The sequence below is a fragment of the Mirounga leonina genome, unplaced genomic scaffold, assembly GCF_011800145.1.
Source record: "Mirounga leonina isolate KUSES-001 unplaced genomic scaffold, KU_Mleo_1.0 Mir_128, whole genome shotgun sequence".
Classification (NCBI taxonomy): domain Eukaryota; kingdom Metazoa; phylum Chordata; class Mammalia; order Carnivora; family Phocidae; genus Mirounga; species Mirounga leonina.
In genome coordinates this window covers 20942912-20961619 of record NW_023270320.1, presented here as the reverse complement: position 1 = coordinate 20961619, position 18708 = coordinate 20942912, and the positions used below count along the sequence as shown (strand labels likewise).

At 39.4% G+C, this 18708-nt stretch overlaps 1 protein-coding gene across 2 annotated transcripts in view; it reads left to right on the top strand.

Annotated features, from left to right (window-relative positions):
• The first annotated feature begins 16849 nt into the window (after nucleotides 1-16849).
• The window catches only part of FGL1 (fibrinogen like 1), a 28205-nt gene continuing 26346 nt past the window's right edge, over nucleotides 16850-18708 (top strand). Inside the window, exons 1-2 of one of the 2 annotated variants that reach the window (XM_035004157.1) lie at nucleotides 16850-17039; nucleotides 17463-17523. In XM_035004157.1, coding sequence (XP_034860048.1) covers nucleotides 17520-17523 — 4 coding nt within the window. In that variant the 5' untranslated portion in view covers nucleotides 16850-17039; nucleotides 17463-17519. The remainder of the gene's footprint in view (nucleotides 17040-17462; nucleotides 17524-18708) is intronic. The other variant, XM_035004158.1, reaches the window with a different exon arrangement.

Genomic DNA, 18708 nt, shown 5'->3' with positions numbered 1-18708 from the left:
AATGTTTTTCTATTACTTCCTGCTTCTGCTGAATTCTTGATTTCTCTCAAGTCTAGCTTCTTTTGGCTGTCCTTTTTCTCCATCCCACATCATTCCCAAGGTGGAACACAACCTCTTTCCCTTTATTTTCTCAAAATACCATGGAAACAAGGCACCCCTGTGTGGTTTACTGCTTTCCACTGAAAATTCGCAGTTAACGGTATAAGATGGGGGAGGAGGAAGAAGAATTTATACTGCAGCAATTTGGACACCCCTGTTCTTTAAAGATCTTTGGACACAACGTGGCACTTCTCTCTGACTGCCTCTTATCCAACTCCCTGTCATTTGGATGCATTCTTTCTTCACATCCTACTCCCATTCTCATCTCGTTCACTCCTCCCCTTTTACCCTTTTCCTTTTGGGTTACCCATGGAAACTCTAAATTCTTCATTAATTCTTCATTAACAGAACAATTTTGTTCTCTTAGTCTTGCCTCTAGCTTATCCCGGCTAGACCCACTATTAAAATTATGCTCTTCTTCTGCTATGCTGATTAATATGACCCATTTCCTCAGCATGGAGCTCTAAGAGAGTTATGTCTTCTTTGAATGCTAAAATCAATTGCATAAGACTCTTCTCTCTCCTGATTAGCAGAAATTATAGGAAGAAACACCTCCATTCCCCTGACATCTCCAACCCCCAGTCATCAAGAATGGGTGGGGGGAGGGGTGCCGGTGTCGGTTAGGCATCTGCCTTAGGCTCAGGTCATATCAGGGTCCTGGGATCAAGGCCCATGTTGGGCTCCCTGCTCAGCAGGGAGTGTGCTTCTCCCTTTCCCTCTGGCCCTCCTGCCTCCCATTCATACGCTGGCGCTCTCTCGCTCTCTCTCTCTCAAATAAATAAATAATAAATAGAAAGAATGGAGGGGGGATGGCTTAGTTCTTAGGAGCCAGTCTTTACTCCAATCCCATAGTGGAGAGAGGTACAGAGACCCTATCCAGTTTTACAGATAGGTCCTGTTTGTTGTTGTTCTTGTTCCTGTTCTTTGTTAAACTGCCCTCATCTTGTCATTTTTGAAAACGAGTGCGCGCGTGCGTGTGTGTGTATGTGTGTGTGTGTGTGTGTGTGTTGGGTGGAGGAGTTGTAGGGCACTGAGAAGATGTGGAGACAAGGATTCTCCTTATAATGTTATGGTCCAGGTTTAGGTTATCCTCAGCCACCACTGGCTTGGGCTTCCACTCTCTGTCTCTGATTAGCGAAATCCCTGCACAGGCTGTAATCCTGTTGTAAGGCTGGGCGAACCCACTGCCTCTTATAAAGCTAGTGAAACACTGTAGCAAATGGATAAGAGCATGTTTCTAGGGCCAGATACTTCAGGTCAAATCCTGTTGTATGTGACCTTGAGCAAGTGGTCACCCTCTTTATATCCCACTTACCTCGTTGACAAAATGGAAATAAAAATAATACATAACTCAAAGGGCTGTTATGAGGATTAAATGAATTAATACATGGCTCAGATAGTACCTGGCTCACAGTAAGTGATTTATAAATGTTTATACTTATTAAGTTTACAAAGAAGGCTTTGTGCTAGTATTAACTTGGGCCTCCATGTTTTCAGAATCCCATCCTGCACTCCCATTTTAGCATAGATTTCAAAACATTCACACCATACTCAATTGGCTTTAAACACAGGGACTACATGCCTGCCTCTGGAAACCCACACTGAGGCTGGATCACCACAGGAAAGAAATTGGATTTTATCTTGTTGACTATGGAGCACCACCAAACCTTTTTAAGTAGAAGAATGTTGTGGTCACATTTGTTTTTATAAAGATAACCACTTTTTTTTTTTTTTTTTTACTGTGTAGGAGATGGTCTGCATGTAAAGAAACTGGAAGCAGATTGATCAACCAGAAGTTATAGTGGATTACACTAAGGTGATGAGGACATGAATTAAGGTGTCAGTGGCGATGGGGCTGATGAAGAGAGTTTGGCATTTAGAAGGTAGAATCAATAGGATTTACTGAAGAAGGAAATGAAGTATGAGAGAGAGGAATGATGTCTGATAATGCCAAGCTTTGAAACTGGGTAAATGAATAAATAGTGGTTTTACAAACTCCTTATATTCTCTCCAAGGAAAAAGGGCAAGGGAAGAGGAAGACACCATAATGACTTCAGTTGGAAGCTAGTGGGCTCTTGGACGAACACTTTCTGGAGTTACAGAGAGTTGGAGTTGGAGTTAAATATTTGGGAATTGGTAAACACTAACATTAAATGGACTAGCAGAGGAAGAACAGTCCACAAAAGAAAGATGAAAAACTTGGGAGGAAACCCAGAGAACTAAGAGAGGGGTTTTATGAAAGCATATGAAAGAATAAGTATTGAGGAAGAAGGAGCAGTCTGAGAATCAGTGAGAAACTACTATGAGGAAACATGCAGCCTTGTTATGAGCAGTTGCAGTCAAAGGAAGGGGTCAGGAGTCACTGGCTTTGGCTGAGAAGTTAATAGGAAGTGAGACCCTAGAGTCCGTGAGTGTAGATTGCCCTCTTTACAAAGCTTGGTGGAAAGGGAAAGAAAGAAATTGGAGGGTAGGTAGAGGCAGGAATAAGGGAAGTTTTCATTTTCTAGGGTTTAAAAGCATTAAGCTTGTTTACCGGTGAAAGGGGCAAGACTCTGGAAGGAAAGGGTGATGTTAAAAGTGAGAAAGGGGAAGGTAATTAAAGAAATGCAGTTCTCGAAAAGAAAGGAGGAGCTGGGATTCAGAGCCCAGGTGGAAGGAACATACTAAAACATGAGGAGTTAATACCTAAGAAGCAACTCTCCAGCAATGGGGGGCTGGCATTGGTAGATATATACCCCAGGGCTCTGGTCACAGGAGGGGGAAATTCTGACGTGTGTTTCTCAGAAGCCCAGTTGTCTAAGGCTATAGCCCACTCACGAGGCACCCTTTATTGGCCTTTCTTCCTGTTCCAAGTCACTTCACTACTCCTTCACTTATGCTTCCTGGAATCACCACTCAAATAAACTACTTGCATCCAAATCTTTGTGTCATCTCTGTTTCTGAGGAACCCCAATTTCAATAGATTGTGAGTTAGAACATTATCTCAGGCTTTCTGATTCCAGGTCTTGGGCTTTTTCAGTCAAATCCTAATTTATCATTGCCCAAATTCAAGTTGTAGCATTTTGCTTTTCTGTTTTTTGCTTCTATAGTTGTGCTATATCATCGGATGAGTAGTCTAGCATAAGGACCTTCTCAGGAGAGATCTGTGGAAAATGTAGGAACTAACTGTCAACATATGTCACTCGCCTTCACTTCCATTGTTTCTGAATCTGACCCTTCATTTTGGGGGATAGGTAGATACACTATATCTAGGTCTACTCCTTCATCTATGTCTAAAGTGACATCTACATTTTCATCTACATATATGTCTATATCGAAATCTATATATATATCCACATTTAATGAAAATAGGTATCAGCCAGGGCAGGACAGGGAGTTGAGATAGGAATAGGAACAAGGAGGTAGTAATGTATCAGAGTTCTTTATTGGTTTCTGGCTGGCTAATTTAGGCAAAAGTGAATTTGTTGGAATTTACTGGAGAATGTGGGACTCACAGAATCAAAAGACATCTGGGACATTGGGCTTCAGGATGAATAGGAATTAAAGGAGCTGTGGAAAGCCAAGTAACAGAAAGCAAGGAACAGAGCTTTCATGTCATATCCTGAAATGTCTGGCCAATATGCTGCTGGCTCTGCTCTTGCTGGGATGAATGGCCTTCCTTCGGTCTCTCCTTAAAGATGTAAATTCTCTGGAGAAAGCACTGACCTTCCTTTTCCCACTGCCCACCAGTGTCCCTGATGGGCTGAAAAAAGATCTAGCCATTTTGGCTCCTGCTATGGAAGTGCTGAATTATTCTCCCCAAAAGTTATGGAAAAGGCTCAGCTAGAAATAGAGCTGCTATTGGAAAGGAGAACTAGAAGCCAGGAGACAAAAGAACAATACATGTCAACTGCAAATCTCATCAGGTAACCAGACAGGGCTATTGGCTGGGGCTGCTTACTGACTGCAGATGATATAGGACTGGTCATTGATAAGTGAATAACCATAAAAACCTTATAATCTAGAATGCACAAGAATCCTTGGCTGTAATATGTATAATATAATATTTAAAGGACAAACTGGGAAATATGGGAAAAAATGAAATAGGCTTTAGTAATGGAATAAAATGATGCTAAATAAAATTACCTTAGAACAGGAAAATAATTATTGACATTTTGCTGTGTTTGGACCTACAGGTCAAAGTTGACTACCACAGACCTTCTGCAAAAAGCTTTCTGCAGGCTGAATGAGCACCATGGGCAAAGGCACAGAAGCAGAAAGTACAACTTGTGTTTGGGAAATGGCATATATCTGGTCTGGCTGGGGTGCAGGGAACATGAGATTGTTCAGATATTTTCTTGTGGAATTTAATTCTTTTAAAAGCTGAACAAATCTTTTTAAGACAATTACCTGCTTTGCAAAACAGTTTTTAATTCTCACCTAGCCTAAATGACCAGATACTCAAAATTTGACTCTGGATCTCACCGATCGAAGTTCACAGCTCATATTTTGGCCTCTTGTTCTCTTTTATTTTTTAGTAGTCACTAAAAGGAATTAAAGAGCAACTGACATATTCGTACACCAATGTTCATAGGCATTATTAACAATAGCTAAAAGGTGGAAACAACTCAAACGTCCATAGATAGATGAATAGACCAAATGCAGTCTCTACATGTAATGGGATATTATTCATCCTTAAAAGGAAGGAAATTCTGACACGTGCAACAACATCAACAAACCTGGAAGAAATTGTGCAAAGTAAAATTAAGCACAAGAGGACATATACTAAGTAATTCTTCTTGCGTGCGGTAGCTAGTGTAGTCAAATTCATAAAGACAGAGAGTCAGATGTGGTTGCCAGCATTTGTGGGCGAGGAGAAGGGGAGTTAATATTTAATGCGGACAGACTTTCAGTTTGGGAAGATGAAAAAATTCTAGAAATGGATGGTGGTGATGGTGGCGCAGCAATTTAAATGTACTAATGCCACTGACCTATACACTTAAAAATGGTTAAAATGGAAAAGAAATGGTTAGAACGGTAAATTTCACGCTGTGTATATTTTATCACAACTTTTTAAAAAGGCAACCAATAGTCTTTCTCACTGTGTCACCAAAAAGGTTCAGCAATAGGCACTCCTTAGGATATCTGGACTCTGCTTTCCTCCCCAAAGCCAATGGGGAAATGGTGAAATACCACCTCCAGATCCGCCCTTCATGGGAGAATTTGTTGCCTTGTTACTTAGTGTGTGTGGTCAGCAGTCAGGCCCTTTCGGGATCCTCTCAGCTGGGGTCAGCCACCTCCTGCCAAGGTCTCTCCCTTTCCTTGGGCAGCGCACACGTAATGATCTTGGGGTAAGGCCCAGCCCTTTTGGCCCAAAGCAGGATACCTCTGATGGACCATTTTAGTTCTGACTGACCATTTTAACTCCACATAGGTTCTCCCTATCTCCAGTCCTTTCTCCTTCCTCTCCCTCCCACTGGGAGTGATCACAGACCACTCCCTCATAAACATCCTGTGCACAAAACTCTATCTCAGAGTCAGCTTCCTGGAGAACATAACCTGAATGGACAGACTTAAGTTCCTTTAAAAACAGAAAGAAAAAGATGTACAAAGGAACAAGGATGACAGCGGATTTCTTGTTTGAAACAATGTAAGCAAGAGGACAGTGGAGTAACCAAGATGCTACCCGCAACAAAACCCCTTTCAGAATCTCAGGCACAAATACTTTCAGATAGACAAAAACTAAAAGAAATCAATCACCAGCATGTCCACACTACAGAAAAAGTTAGTTTGAGAAAATTCATGAAACTGTATGCTGATGATTTGTCCACTTTTCCATATTTTTTGCTTCGAGGCATAGTTTATTAAAAAAAAAAAAAAAAAGAGGCAGGAAGAGAAATTTACATTTGTTGTGTTATGAGTAAGGGTAGCTTTCTTCTCTACACAATCTGACCCCTCAAGTCCTGGCTGCCTTAGTAACTCCTTGATGCTTCCATTCAGATGGCAGTTCAGGATCCCTCTAATCAATCCAATTATTTTTTTTAATTTTATCTAACTTCTCAAGATTTTCTTGTTCGCAGTGTTGTACTGCTACACGTTCTTTCATGATAGATTAAAGCAGAGATTTCTGTTACTTTTCTTTATTGGAATGTGAAATTCTTGTTCTGCTAAAAGTGTGAATGAGTTTGGCAATGTTAGAAAATGATTTTAGGAGCAGGGTATTGTTTCCATCTATACTCACTGCTTCTCTATCTCACAAATAATTATAGATTATTAAAAATCACTTTCCTCCTTCCCATCTAAATTAGCAATATCTTTATAAAACTATTAATTATCTGTGTGTATCTATCACAGCCTCACTCTCTATCAATAAAATCACAGTCCTGATCTTGTTTCAAGACAGAGGGAAACTAAAATTCATTGCATGTCTTCTGTGTATTAGGCCCCATAGTAAGCACTGCATGTAAAGTTACCAAGTTTGATCAGATTATCAAGTTTGAATATTTATAGTATATGCCACTACAGATATGGAATTTTATTGTTCCATGAATAATAAATGTTCCTGAGCTGCTATTGTATGGTGTGTATATGCTGGGTGCTGTGGGTATAGAAATAAGAAAACAAGCCCCTGATCTCTCCCAGCACAGAGAGAAACTCCAGTACACAATATAGTGATGCACAATGTAAGTAAGACAAACATATAGGAGAACATGTAGTCTAGGTGGACAGGGCTGGGCATGGACAGGTCCCCAGGGGAGGCCTATGTCATTCCGAGAAGGTACATAGAAATTATTGGAATAGACAAATAGAGTCCTGGAATATACATATACATACATATATATACATACACATTTACATACATGCATACATACATATATATACTCTCAATAATAACAAAAGGGCACATATAATGTGGTTAATTCATTGGTGAAAATAGTCAAGGGACATGAGATACTAGGCTTGTCAGGCATCTTCATTGAACAAGACAATCTTCTAATAAACTGGATGGATTCTCCTTTCTTTATTCTTTAAATTCCCATTCTATTACCCAATAGAAGAATGGTGCATACTGGGAGCTTTCTTTACTTGTGAAAGTTACTGCAACAGTCATGTTTGGCAAGAATCTCTACCCCTGGATCCATCGTCTGTGGGCAAGAGAGTAGAGGTGTAGCCTGGACGTGTGGGTGCTATATGTCTACGTGTACTCTGAAATATAGGTGACTGGGCTAATCGGATTCTTTCTCCCAGGGATGTGGAATTTGTATGGAAAGACACAGGGGCTAAATTTCCATTGAAACTAAAACATTTTAAGGGCTGCCTGCTACGGAGTAAATTGAAGAATTCCTCTTGCTGAGGTTTTTAGAGCTGTTCTTATTCTGCCTTGCCTTGGCTTGTTTGCAGCAGCCTGTTACTGATTCTGTTACTTACCTCAGCATCCCTCCAATAAATCCTTTTTTTTTTTTTTTGCTCAAAATGGCTGGATAAAGTTTATTTCTTTAGCTTGCAAGCAAAAACAAAACAAAAACCAGTGTAAGTGAATTACTCTGAAATTGGCCCTTAATATTTCATAACCTTTCATTGCTGGAGGTAGGGACAAGGGGCCTACTCTAAAAGTTCTAGAATTTTCCCTCAAAATCTCTAAGAGGGAAGCAGGAAAAAAGCACTTCAATCTTAGAAGATCACTGTAGTGTATATACTCTTGTGTCATGCACATGTGAATCAGATCCCTGTCCTTTGTTTTTGATGTAGTCCTAGTGATTGGTAAAGTAATCCAAGTATAAAATGTAAACTTTTTAAATGTAAAATTTTCAAAGTTTAATATGCCAGCTTCCAGTCTCAAATATACATGCAGAAACATAAGTTCATCATAATGAGCCATGTGTGGGCTAACCAAAAAACGAAATCAGAATGTGTGTGTAATTGGGCACAATGAACTTTTCTTTTTCCTCAGCAGATGTACAGTTATTTTGAAGTGAAAGCAAGGAGCTATATCTCAGGGCATTATATTTAGGTGGTCTTATTTTTTCTAAGAAAAAATAATAAAAGGTGAATAAAAAATAAGAACAAATTTTAAATTCAAATATGCAAAATGCATTTTTGTCAAATGTATATTTTTAAATTCTCTGCCAGTGTCCAGAAATTTTGTCAGAATAGTTAACAACCCTGGGAATTCTACTTTTAGATGTGGTCATGAAAGTATGAATCATCATGTGTTTTCCAATTAGTTGGAGAATGTTTTAAGAGGAGATAATATTTAAAGAATCTAAAATCTGGGGGATTAAAAAAAGCACACGTCGAGATTGGATTTATGTGGATGAGTGAAAGAGATTTACACCAAATTTATCAAAGAAAGCAGAGAAGTCATACTGTGAAGCAGAATGAAAAAAGACATCTTGTGTTACTGCCCGTCTCTCCTATGTGTAAAGGCATATTTTAGAATGTGACTTTACTTAACATGAACTTCTGTTTTCTTTTTTCTCCTGCATATTTTTCACAGTATAGTTGAATTTCTTCTTCATGTGTTAAGTGTAAAAAATCTGTTTTCTGTTAGAATTTAACATTTATTTGGTTGCAATTCTTTAATGACATGTGATCTTACAGGGAGATTCTTCTTTAATAAGAAAGATGTTATTTTTTTCCAAGGCATATAATATATGTTCTTGCATACACATTGAAAGAAAAACAAACATTCCCTAGCCAGAGCTCTTTTTATTCTTTGCAGGGGGAAAAAAAGAAATGAATAAGAAAACGTCTTTTGCACTTTTCTGTGTTAGGGAACCAATTTAAACTTGGTTAGAGAGGGGAGGGTGGTGGGGGGATGGGTTAGTCGGGTGATGGGTATTAAGGAGGGCACATACTGCATGGAGCACTGGGTGTTATATGAAAACAATGAATCATGGATCACTACATCAAAAACTAATGATGTATTGTACGGTGACTAACATAAGAAAATAAAATTTAAAAAAATCATCCTTAAAAAATAAATAAATAAATAAAAATTAAAAAAAAATAATGCTAAACTTGGTTAGATACCAGAGGAAAAAAAAATCAGATAGACAAGAAACCTCTGAAAAGAAGAGTAGTGAATAAGCATTTCATTTTTTATCTTAACTAGTATGCAAGGAAGGATACTGTGCAATCTGAAGCTACACATTTTTGGGGATCTGTCAAATGTCTGCCAATATTACTTTTCATATGCTTCGAGTAGCAGGCCTAGGGAGCGAGCAGTCCAGATCTGAGCAAAAGAACACAGGATTCTGGGACAGAGTTCTCCAGGAAACAACTGCATTTGGAAAATTCCTTCTCAGGGATTTGGTTTTCCTATCTGGGATCCTGTAACAGCTGGAGTTCAATCAGAAAAGCAGAGCCTCTAGAATATATCAGGGATGACCTTATGCATTTGTGGGGGCTGGTGAAGCAGTCTCTAGATGCTGGAGCTTCAAGTATGCAGGGTAGGTAAGTGAGAAGGACAGATGGCCGCTGTAAGGGCAGCAGGAGCTGAAGCCCAAGAGGATGGACTGAAACCTACACCAGTTCTTATTGCCTCTGACCTTGGTGATGTTGGTGTCCCGTGGGAGCCAAACCCTTTGTCATGAACCGAAGGAAGACCCAGGGGAAGGCAGAGCACTGGTAGGCCTGACCAACAGGTAGGCAACAGCATGGGAGAGCCACAAAGACGGCTGCCTTCGTTTCTGCCCTCTGGATCTACCATGAGAATTTCAAGCGTGGCTGCCCCTAGGGAAACAAAGGAAAAGGAGTTCTGGGAAATGTAGTTTAGCCTAGCCAAGTTGACATGTTACAAAGCCTCCCCCACTTTTTTCTTGGTTCCTTTCCTTGTCTTGCTCTTGCTCTTTGCCCTTATTTTTCTAGATATTGTCAGTCTTTCTCAGAAAGACTATGTAAAGGTAGTTTTTTTGTTTGTTTGTTTTACTTCTTGCTTGTCTGACTTGTCTTTATTCTATCTTCACACTTGATTGCTAGCTTGGCCGTGTGGGGGTCCTGATTCGGAAAATATAAATTCTTAAGGCATTTTTTCTGTGGAAAAGCATGATGCTACTATGAGTCTCAGTTCTTTCTATGTGATTTCATTCCTTCTGGAAGCTTTTTGTAACTTTTCACTATCACTGTTCAAATTTCCATCATGATGTGCCCAAGGAGTGGGTGCTTTTTTGTCATTTTTTAAGATTCATTGTGCTGGACACAATGAAGTTGAAATAGGCTCTTTCAACTTCATTTCTTTCATTTCTGGGAATTATTTTTCTATTGTTTCTTTGACAATTTTCTCTCCATTGTTTCCTGTGTCCTTTTTGAAAGTTCTATTAGGTGCATGCTTGACTTCCTAAATTAAACCTCTAATATTCTTATCTGTGCTCTCCTATTTTTCATATTCTTGTCTTTTTATTCTACTTTCTGGAAGATTTCCTTAAGTACATATTCAAATCCATTCAGTTAAGTTTTTGGTTTTGGTTTTGGTTTTTAATTTCAACAATTTAATTTCTTTGGTGTGTCTCCCATCTCAACAAAACAAAACCTGTTCTTTACCCCACTTTCCCTTATAACAATAATACCCCTATTGCTCAGTGCCCCTCATACCCTTTGCACTAGCTGGTCTCTGCCTGGACTGCTTCCTTCCTCTCCTGTTCTAGGTATCCCCATTCCTCACTTTCAAGCCTTTGTTCAAATGCCATCTCAGTGGAGCCTTTCTTTTTTTAAAAGATTTTATTTATTTGACAGAGAGAGACACAACGAGAGAAGGAATACAAGCAGGGGGAGTGGGAGAGGGAGAAGCAGGCTTCCCACCAAGCAGAGAGCCCAACGCGGGGCTCGATCCCAGGACCCTGGGATCATGACCTAAGCCGAAGGCGGGTGCTTAACAACTGAGCCACCCAGGCGCCCCTCAGTGGAGGCTTTCTTGACCCACTCTATTTAAATTTGCTTCTCCTTCCCCCACCCACTCCTTAGTCCTCTCCCCTGACTTATTTTTCTTCACAGAATATGATAGACGTCACTTTCTAACATATTGTATGATCTATTTATTTTGTTAAATGTTTACTTCCCCATCTCCCCTAGAATGTAAGCTCTATGAGGGTAGAGACTTGTCTGTTTTGTTCATTGCAGTTTCTCCAGCATCTAGAACACTGCCTGGCACATAATAGACCCTCAGTATTCCGTTCCTTGGTTCCTTCTTCCTGCTACCCTTGTTCTTAATATCTGTTTTTCATATTGGAGTAATTCTTCAAATGTCTGGTGATCCTTGGGTGCCTCTATGTGAAGCACCAAAAAAGTTTACCAAAAGCTAGCTTTATGTTCATGGGTGGAGTTTGTGGACTGCTGAGTTTTAATATATGATTAATTGGTGAGCTGGCATATCTGTAGAAGGAACCACTCTATGGGGCCACTCCATTTCTCCCAAGAAGAATTCTTGTCTCCTGTTAAGAAATATAAGGGTGGGCGCCTGGGTGGCTCAGTTGGTTAAGCGACTGCCTTCGGCTCACGTCATGATCCTGGAGTCCCAGGATCGAGTCCCACATCGGGCTCCCTGCTCAGCGGGGGGTCTGCTTCTCCCTCTGTCCTCTTCCCTCTCGTGCTCTCTGTCTCTCATTCTCTCTCAAATAAATAAATAAAATCTTAAAAAAAAAAAAAAGAAAGAAATATAAGGGTGTCTGACAGCAATCTGTTTGAAAAAGGTGGTTGGGCACAGGATTTCTATCCATATTTTCATTTAACTTCTCTGCTTATGGCTCCTACCTTCCAATATTCCTGATATCCCCAAATGAAGTGACTTTCCGAATCAGATTCTTGTGGGAATAAATTGTAATAAATTGTAATTTCCTTCCATTCTCCCCAACTTTCAGAACAATTTTGCAGACATCACAGCCTGTTAAAGTCTTGTGTTGGGATTTCAGAAAGGAGCTTATGACCAAGTCTAGGGTAGATTAGGGAAGGAGGAGAAAGTAGCCTTTTCCCACAACCACCACCTCCATTTTAAAACCTACCTGGTGGCAATAGCAGTATTTCGAGACACCGCCATGGTCCCAGAACTTTAGGAGCTGGCCAGAAACAGAGCAACAGTTTTTTACATAATAATATGGGTCTTCCCTTATATAATGTTATGTATCAATTATATCTCAATTTTTAAAAAAGTTTTACTAGATTAAAAAAATACTAATACAGGTTTTCCGACTTGATAATTACAGTAGCTTTGTCACTGTCTGCTTAGAGCAGCAGGGGAGCTGTGAAGGGGTCCCTAACTTACAGGACTCTGTATCCAAGTCTCAACTCCAACCTAGTTGACTCATCTATTACATATATTTATCAATATTGCCTAGTTATCCATGAAATCCCCTAACTTTGATACAGAATTTTATTCCTCATTATCTTCTAGGGAGGTTCCTTGTAGATAATAACAAATGAGCAAAGGAGAAGAATTCAGGGGCGTCTGGGTGGTGCAGTTAAGCTTCCGACTCTTGATTTTGGCTCAGGTCATGATCTCAGGGTTGTGGGATCAAGCCCACCTCTGAGCTCAGTGTCAGTCAGCTGGTCCCTCTCCCCCCTCTCCCGCTTGCTCGCACATGTGCTCTCTCGCTCTCAAATAAATAAACAAAATCTTAAAGAAGAGAGAGAGAAGAATTTAAAAGTGGGAGTGGGTTTCAGGGACTATTTGATCTGATAGCTTTATTTTATAAATGAGAAAATTGAGGTTGAGAGAGCCATGACAGAGCATGAATAGCAATGCAGTTCTCTCAATTTTTAGTAAATTGTTTCCACTCCTTCGACTATACCATTCATACTGACATGGCATGGATTAATTAATTCAGGAGCTATTTACTCAGCATCCATTAATTTTAAGTTTTCACTAGTTATATAGACAATAGAAATAGGGTGATTCACTATAACATTGGTTTAGTTTTACTAATTTTAACATGCTTTTCTACAGAAATTTCTCAAACCTATGCTCTGTGAGAACAAGTTTTGTATTCTTTGAGCACTCTGTCTGAGATGATATCTAAACCCACATTTTAGGAAGTTTTATTACCTTCTCCAGAGGAGGCTGTGTTAGTTGCCTGAATGAAGACGGTTCTTGATGACCTCTTTGCTTGATATGCTCCACTCTAAATATTTCAGTAAAAGACATGTTTTGAGTTTAAGACATGATCAATGTATTGAGAGCACAGGGTTTTGAAAGTTCCATAAAGGGTACATCTCCCTGAGTTGGGAGTAAGGTTGGAAAATATAACCGTCAGAAATATATGCTGGTAGTATACATGAAAGGATGTAAGATCAGTTGTCTGAGTCTAGCTCACAATGGGGCTGGGAACAGACATGTTTGCTGCTCCAGACTTGAGTGGACTGGAGATGGGAGAGCTGGAATTAAACCTTCCCACTGGGACTGGATCAGGTATCAGATAATGAGCAGGTGTCCAATCCAGCAGACACAATCCAGGGTTCAGAGGGTTTGGATGACAATTGTGCTGTAACTGATGTATGAATTGAGAGTTCTCTGAATAAGGTCTTCCAAAAGAAGAAGGAGAGAACTTGTCAGCGCTCATCTAATCCCGTCCAGGAGCCAGAGTGACCTGATCTTGGTGCAACTGTACCTGTTGTCCAGTGGAAATATTCTCAGGCCAGAGAAGAAAAGTATATCTAATTACTTTGAAAAACAAAAAAAGCCTCTAAGATTACCCAATAGCCTTTATTCATGTTCTTTGTGCACCCAAGCTGCTTTTGACTTGCTCTCCAGGGTGATTTTGCCCATCCATGAAGAATCTTCTGTGCAAATTATTAAACAGATCATCTTACTAAACAATTCTCTTTTTCTAAATTAATGTGTTGGTTTTTCTGTTTTATATATCCCCTGAGAAACTGTTGACTGTAAGTTGGTTCCCAGGAAACTAATCACACTTAGGGTAAGTGCATAAAATCCAACTTCTAGACAAGCTAATTTAAGATGTCAGCCTTAATAATCTCACTATTCTGTTCAGTGCAGCTGTGTTAAAAAAAAAAACCTGTGCCTTAAAGTATGCATCCCAACCCTTCCGTTTCTGGTCCATCTCCTCCAACGCTGAATCCAACCTGCTCTTCTTATAGCGTTTTCTCAAACTTCTTTCAGCCAGTGATCTCAAGTCCCATCCTCATTTTATAGGTTTAGTACAGTTGTGCAAGTTCACAAATTTGACCTTTCTTGTTGACAATTCTTCGCCCATGTTCCATCAATGCATCTGTGGTCTAAAGGAATAATATTTCTCCTAGCAAGCTCTGTATCTGTCATGCTTTCAGGGAACATTGACCCTAGATTCTGTCCTTATTGACTGATTAGATTTTTCCCAGGTTTTTCTTGAGGCAGTGAAGTCTGGTCAAGTCCTCAATAGACCACATTATCCATCTTTAATGGTGGGGAGCACAGATTCTCAGCCTGACTGTCTTTGAATCCTGGCTCCCCCTCTTGCTACTTGTGTGACATTGGGCAAGTTACTTAAACCTTTGTGCCTTGGTTTCCTCATTTGCAAAATGGAGATGGTAACAATATCTGCCCATAAGGCTGCTGTGGCTGAATGAGTTTCTATATTTACCATGTCTGGCACATAAGTGTGCCACATGTGACAGGGGTCGTTATGGCTGTTGCTGTCCCTTCTCTGAGGAAGCGAGCACAGGGCTTATTAAATGCCTGACTGGGGAGAAGGCAAAAGGGATACAAGCAAGAAAAAATAGGTTTGTATTTCAAAATATTTCCATTTACCACCGAGGTAATTATCAAATCAGCCAAATAATCCCATACTTTTGTTTTTGACATTTAATACCAGCAGCCTGAATTCTCTGTAATTGTGAATGTATAATTTCCACTCCCGTGTGTGTAAATCACTTTGTCAGGGAGGAAGACTTTTCCCTCCAATCCCTTTATGTTCTTTGACTAGTCTAATAATTAAATTAACAGAAGACAGATGAGCAGGAGAGAAACAAATTTTGTGTGTGTGAGACCCAAAGACAGAGACCCCAAAGGCAGTCAGGCAGTTGAAGCCTATATGCCATGATGAGCTAAGGAGAAGCAGGTAATGGTTTGGGGCTTAAAAGGGGAGGACGAGAAGTCACAGGGAGATGAGTAGGGCAAACGCTGGATAAACAAATGTTTGCCGTGCCATGCAGATATGCCTTTCTTTTCTTTTCTTTTAAAAGATTTTATTTATTTATTTGAGAGAGAGAGAATGCGTGCACAGGCTGGGGGCGGTGGGGGTAGGGGGGAGCGGAGAGGAGGGACAGAGGCTGGGAGAAGAAGACACCCGGCTGAGCAGGGAGCCTGGGATCATGACCCGAGCTGAAGGCAGATGCTCAACCAACTGAGCTACCGAGGTGCCCCCAGAATATGTCTTTCTGACAAAAAGTTCTCTTTGGTATTAGCTCCCTCCTGGTACAGACCCTCCATCTAAATTCTTTTAAGCAGTTAAAGGGAAGGTAAACAGCTCTTATTGAGTCTGTTGAGCCTTGATTGTCTTTCAGCTCAAAATAATCCACACGTCAAAGTGGCATATTTGGGGGACATGCATTCTGCTTCCCCCTCAACTTCAACCTGTTTTTCTTTCCAGTAAATCATCAGGATTAGCTTTTCCTTCATAAACTTAAAATTTATGAGTGAATGGCAGGAAAATGTTTTTGGTTTTTTTTTTAAAGATTTTATTTATTTTTTTGACAGAGAGAGACATAGCAAGAGCAGGAACACAAGCAGGGGGAGTGGGAGAGGGAGAAGCAGGCTTCCCGCAGAGCAGGGAGCCCGATGTGGGACTCGATCCCAGGACCCCGGGATCATGACCTGAGCTGAAGGCAGACGCTTAACGACTGAGCCACCCAGGCGCCCTGGCAGGAAAATGTTTAATGGGAAGGTCAAACACTGGCAATACTTGAGTGCAGAAAACAGCAAACAACAGAAAGAAAACACAACTTCTGTATTTTACTGGAATCTGAGTTAATAAATAGAGATCACAGAACAAATAGCAAACAAAAGCTTCAATTACATCAGAACGAAAAAAGAAACGATAAACCTGGATTTCCAGTCTGAAACTGTTACTCAACCAGTGGAGGTAACAAGTCGAGTGTTACACATTCGAAATTCCTCTAGAGTTTAAAACCAAAGGAACAGTTCGTTCAGGGTATAATTGATGCGTACAGATAAATTTCGTAATTGCACCTCAGGGAATTTTTGTTTTTCTTAGACTAACTAAACTGACCATTTCATCTTGGCAATTATTAGCTTGCCACATTTTCTATAACTAAGAAAAATTAGGCTTCTCTCCATATTGTAGTTGAAATGACATTTTTTTTTAAAGATTTTTATTTATTTATTCATGAGAGACAGAGAGAGAGAGAGAGGCAGAGGGAGAAGCAGGCTCCCAAGGAGCAGAGAGCCCGATGCGGGACTCGATTCCAGGACTCTGGGATCATGACCTGAGCCGAAGGCAGAAGACGCTCAACCATCTGAGCCACCCAGGCACCCTGAAATGACATTTTAACCCATATCTTTATGGTAAACCTTATTATCATTAGTACTATAAAACAAACCTTCAACTGAACTTTGGTTTTACTTAGTCTTCAAGTGAGCATTACTAAAGTTCAAGTACCAAAGTTCTCCGGATGAGCACAAAAGTAAGAGTTAAAAAAAAATCAGAGATGTATTTTCATGAAGATACATTATTAGATATTTCGTAAAAATTCATACAAATAGGAGAAAAAAGGAAAAATATCTGAGTACTGTGATTTGTCATTCAATCTCCTTTTTTAGCTTTCCTTCCAGTTAAACTGATTTCCTCATTTATTTGTTTCCAGATTAAAGCCAAAATCAACATTGTCCCTATTTCTAATCAAATAACAGAAAAGCAATGACAAATTCTGGATGCAGTTAGAAGATCCTGAGAGGCAGAGTGGCAGGACCTGGTCTGCGCTGTGTCTCTGACTCATTTTTGACTTCAGGCAAGGTATTTAACATCTCTGTACTTTTGACATAATTGTAATAATGCTAATAGATGTCATAGGTATGATATTAAGCATAACTCAGGAAACAACCATGAGCGCTTAGGAGAAGTCAGGTTAACTAGATAGAAGACCACCTCTGCAACGTAGAAAATAAACTTAGAATTATATCTCCTTTCCACTCCTAGCACATTTTGAATGAATTGGATGGGAATTTGATGTACATAATAGGATTTGCACATTTAATATACAAGATAGAAAATAAAATGGGCAATGTTAAAAAATTTCCATTTCAGAAGTAAAATCTTCAGAAATGCTTTTCTTTATTTCTATCTTTTGGGAATCAAATTTATTTAGCTTTTTAAGGCTTTCACTGAGTGTAAATGCTTAAGATAAATAACAAAGATATTGTTATATTCCATTTTCAGAAAAATGATAAAAAATTTGGAAGAAAATGCCTAAAAGGAGTCTCTAAGTCGGTGTTTATGGGTAAATTTTTAAGTAACTAGTCTTACTTAATGGTGTAGTCCACTCGTGAATGCTAACTTACTAAACATGCTTCTTTCAATAGCTCTTTCTTCTTATTTCTTTTATCTTGTATTCTTTCATGATAGCTTGCTTAAAACACCATTTTTAAAAATTTTTACATTAACATGTATTTTTGTTTTGTAATTGTTTTTAAAAGTTATATACCATCTGTACAACTTTTCAGTTTAAAACTTAATATTTTTGCCTTTAAGTTTCTCTCTCAACTAATTTAAAAAATTTTTTAGTGGGGAAGAAATTGGACTTAAGAGACTTAGAATAATTTATATCAAATAATACGGTACACCAAAGAATAGCCATTTGAAAACTATTTTAGTTTTACAAAAATTGAAAGTTTTGAAACAGCCTAAAGCAAAAACATTATAAAAGAAATACAACTGTAGGGGCGCCTGGGTGGCTCAGATGGTTGAGCGTCTGCCTTCGGCTCAGGTCATGATCCCGGGGTCCTGGGATCGAGTCCCGCATCGGGCTCTCTGCTCCTTGGGAGCCTGCTTCTCCCTCTGCCTCTCTCTCTCTCTGTCTCTCATGAATAAATAAATAAAAATCTTTAAAAAAAAAAAAAAGAAATACAACTGTAGAGTAAGAATTAAATAATCTGATACCACTTTATCATAAACCAGATTTGCAAAATAATAATGGTTTACTATGATGAATGACAGAGACCAGACTTTCAAAGCATTTGAAAAGCCCAATACCTAAACATTTCTTCAACATTATAGAAGATGTTTAGAATTACAATTACAAAGGGTGGGCGGTTGCCTGTGGGGTTTAAGCCATGATTTCAGCTCAGGTCATGATCTCAGAGTCCTGGGATGGAGGCCTGTGCCGGCCCTGGGCTCAGCATGGAGTCTGCTTAAGATTCTCTCTTTCCCTCTCCCTCTTCCTCTACTCCTCTCCCACCTCTCCACCCCCCTCCACCCCCCCCACCCGCCTCACGTTTACTATGAATTACTACACGCACTCTCTCCCCCTCTCTCTCTCAAATACATAAATAAATCTTAAAAAAAAAAAGAATTACAATTGGTCACTGAGGAATTTTAGATGACTTGAGATATTCTCAGGAATTATTCTAAAGATTATCAAATTAATATAATGACTTTAAAATATATATTTGTAATCACATTTTGA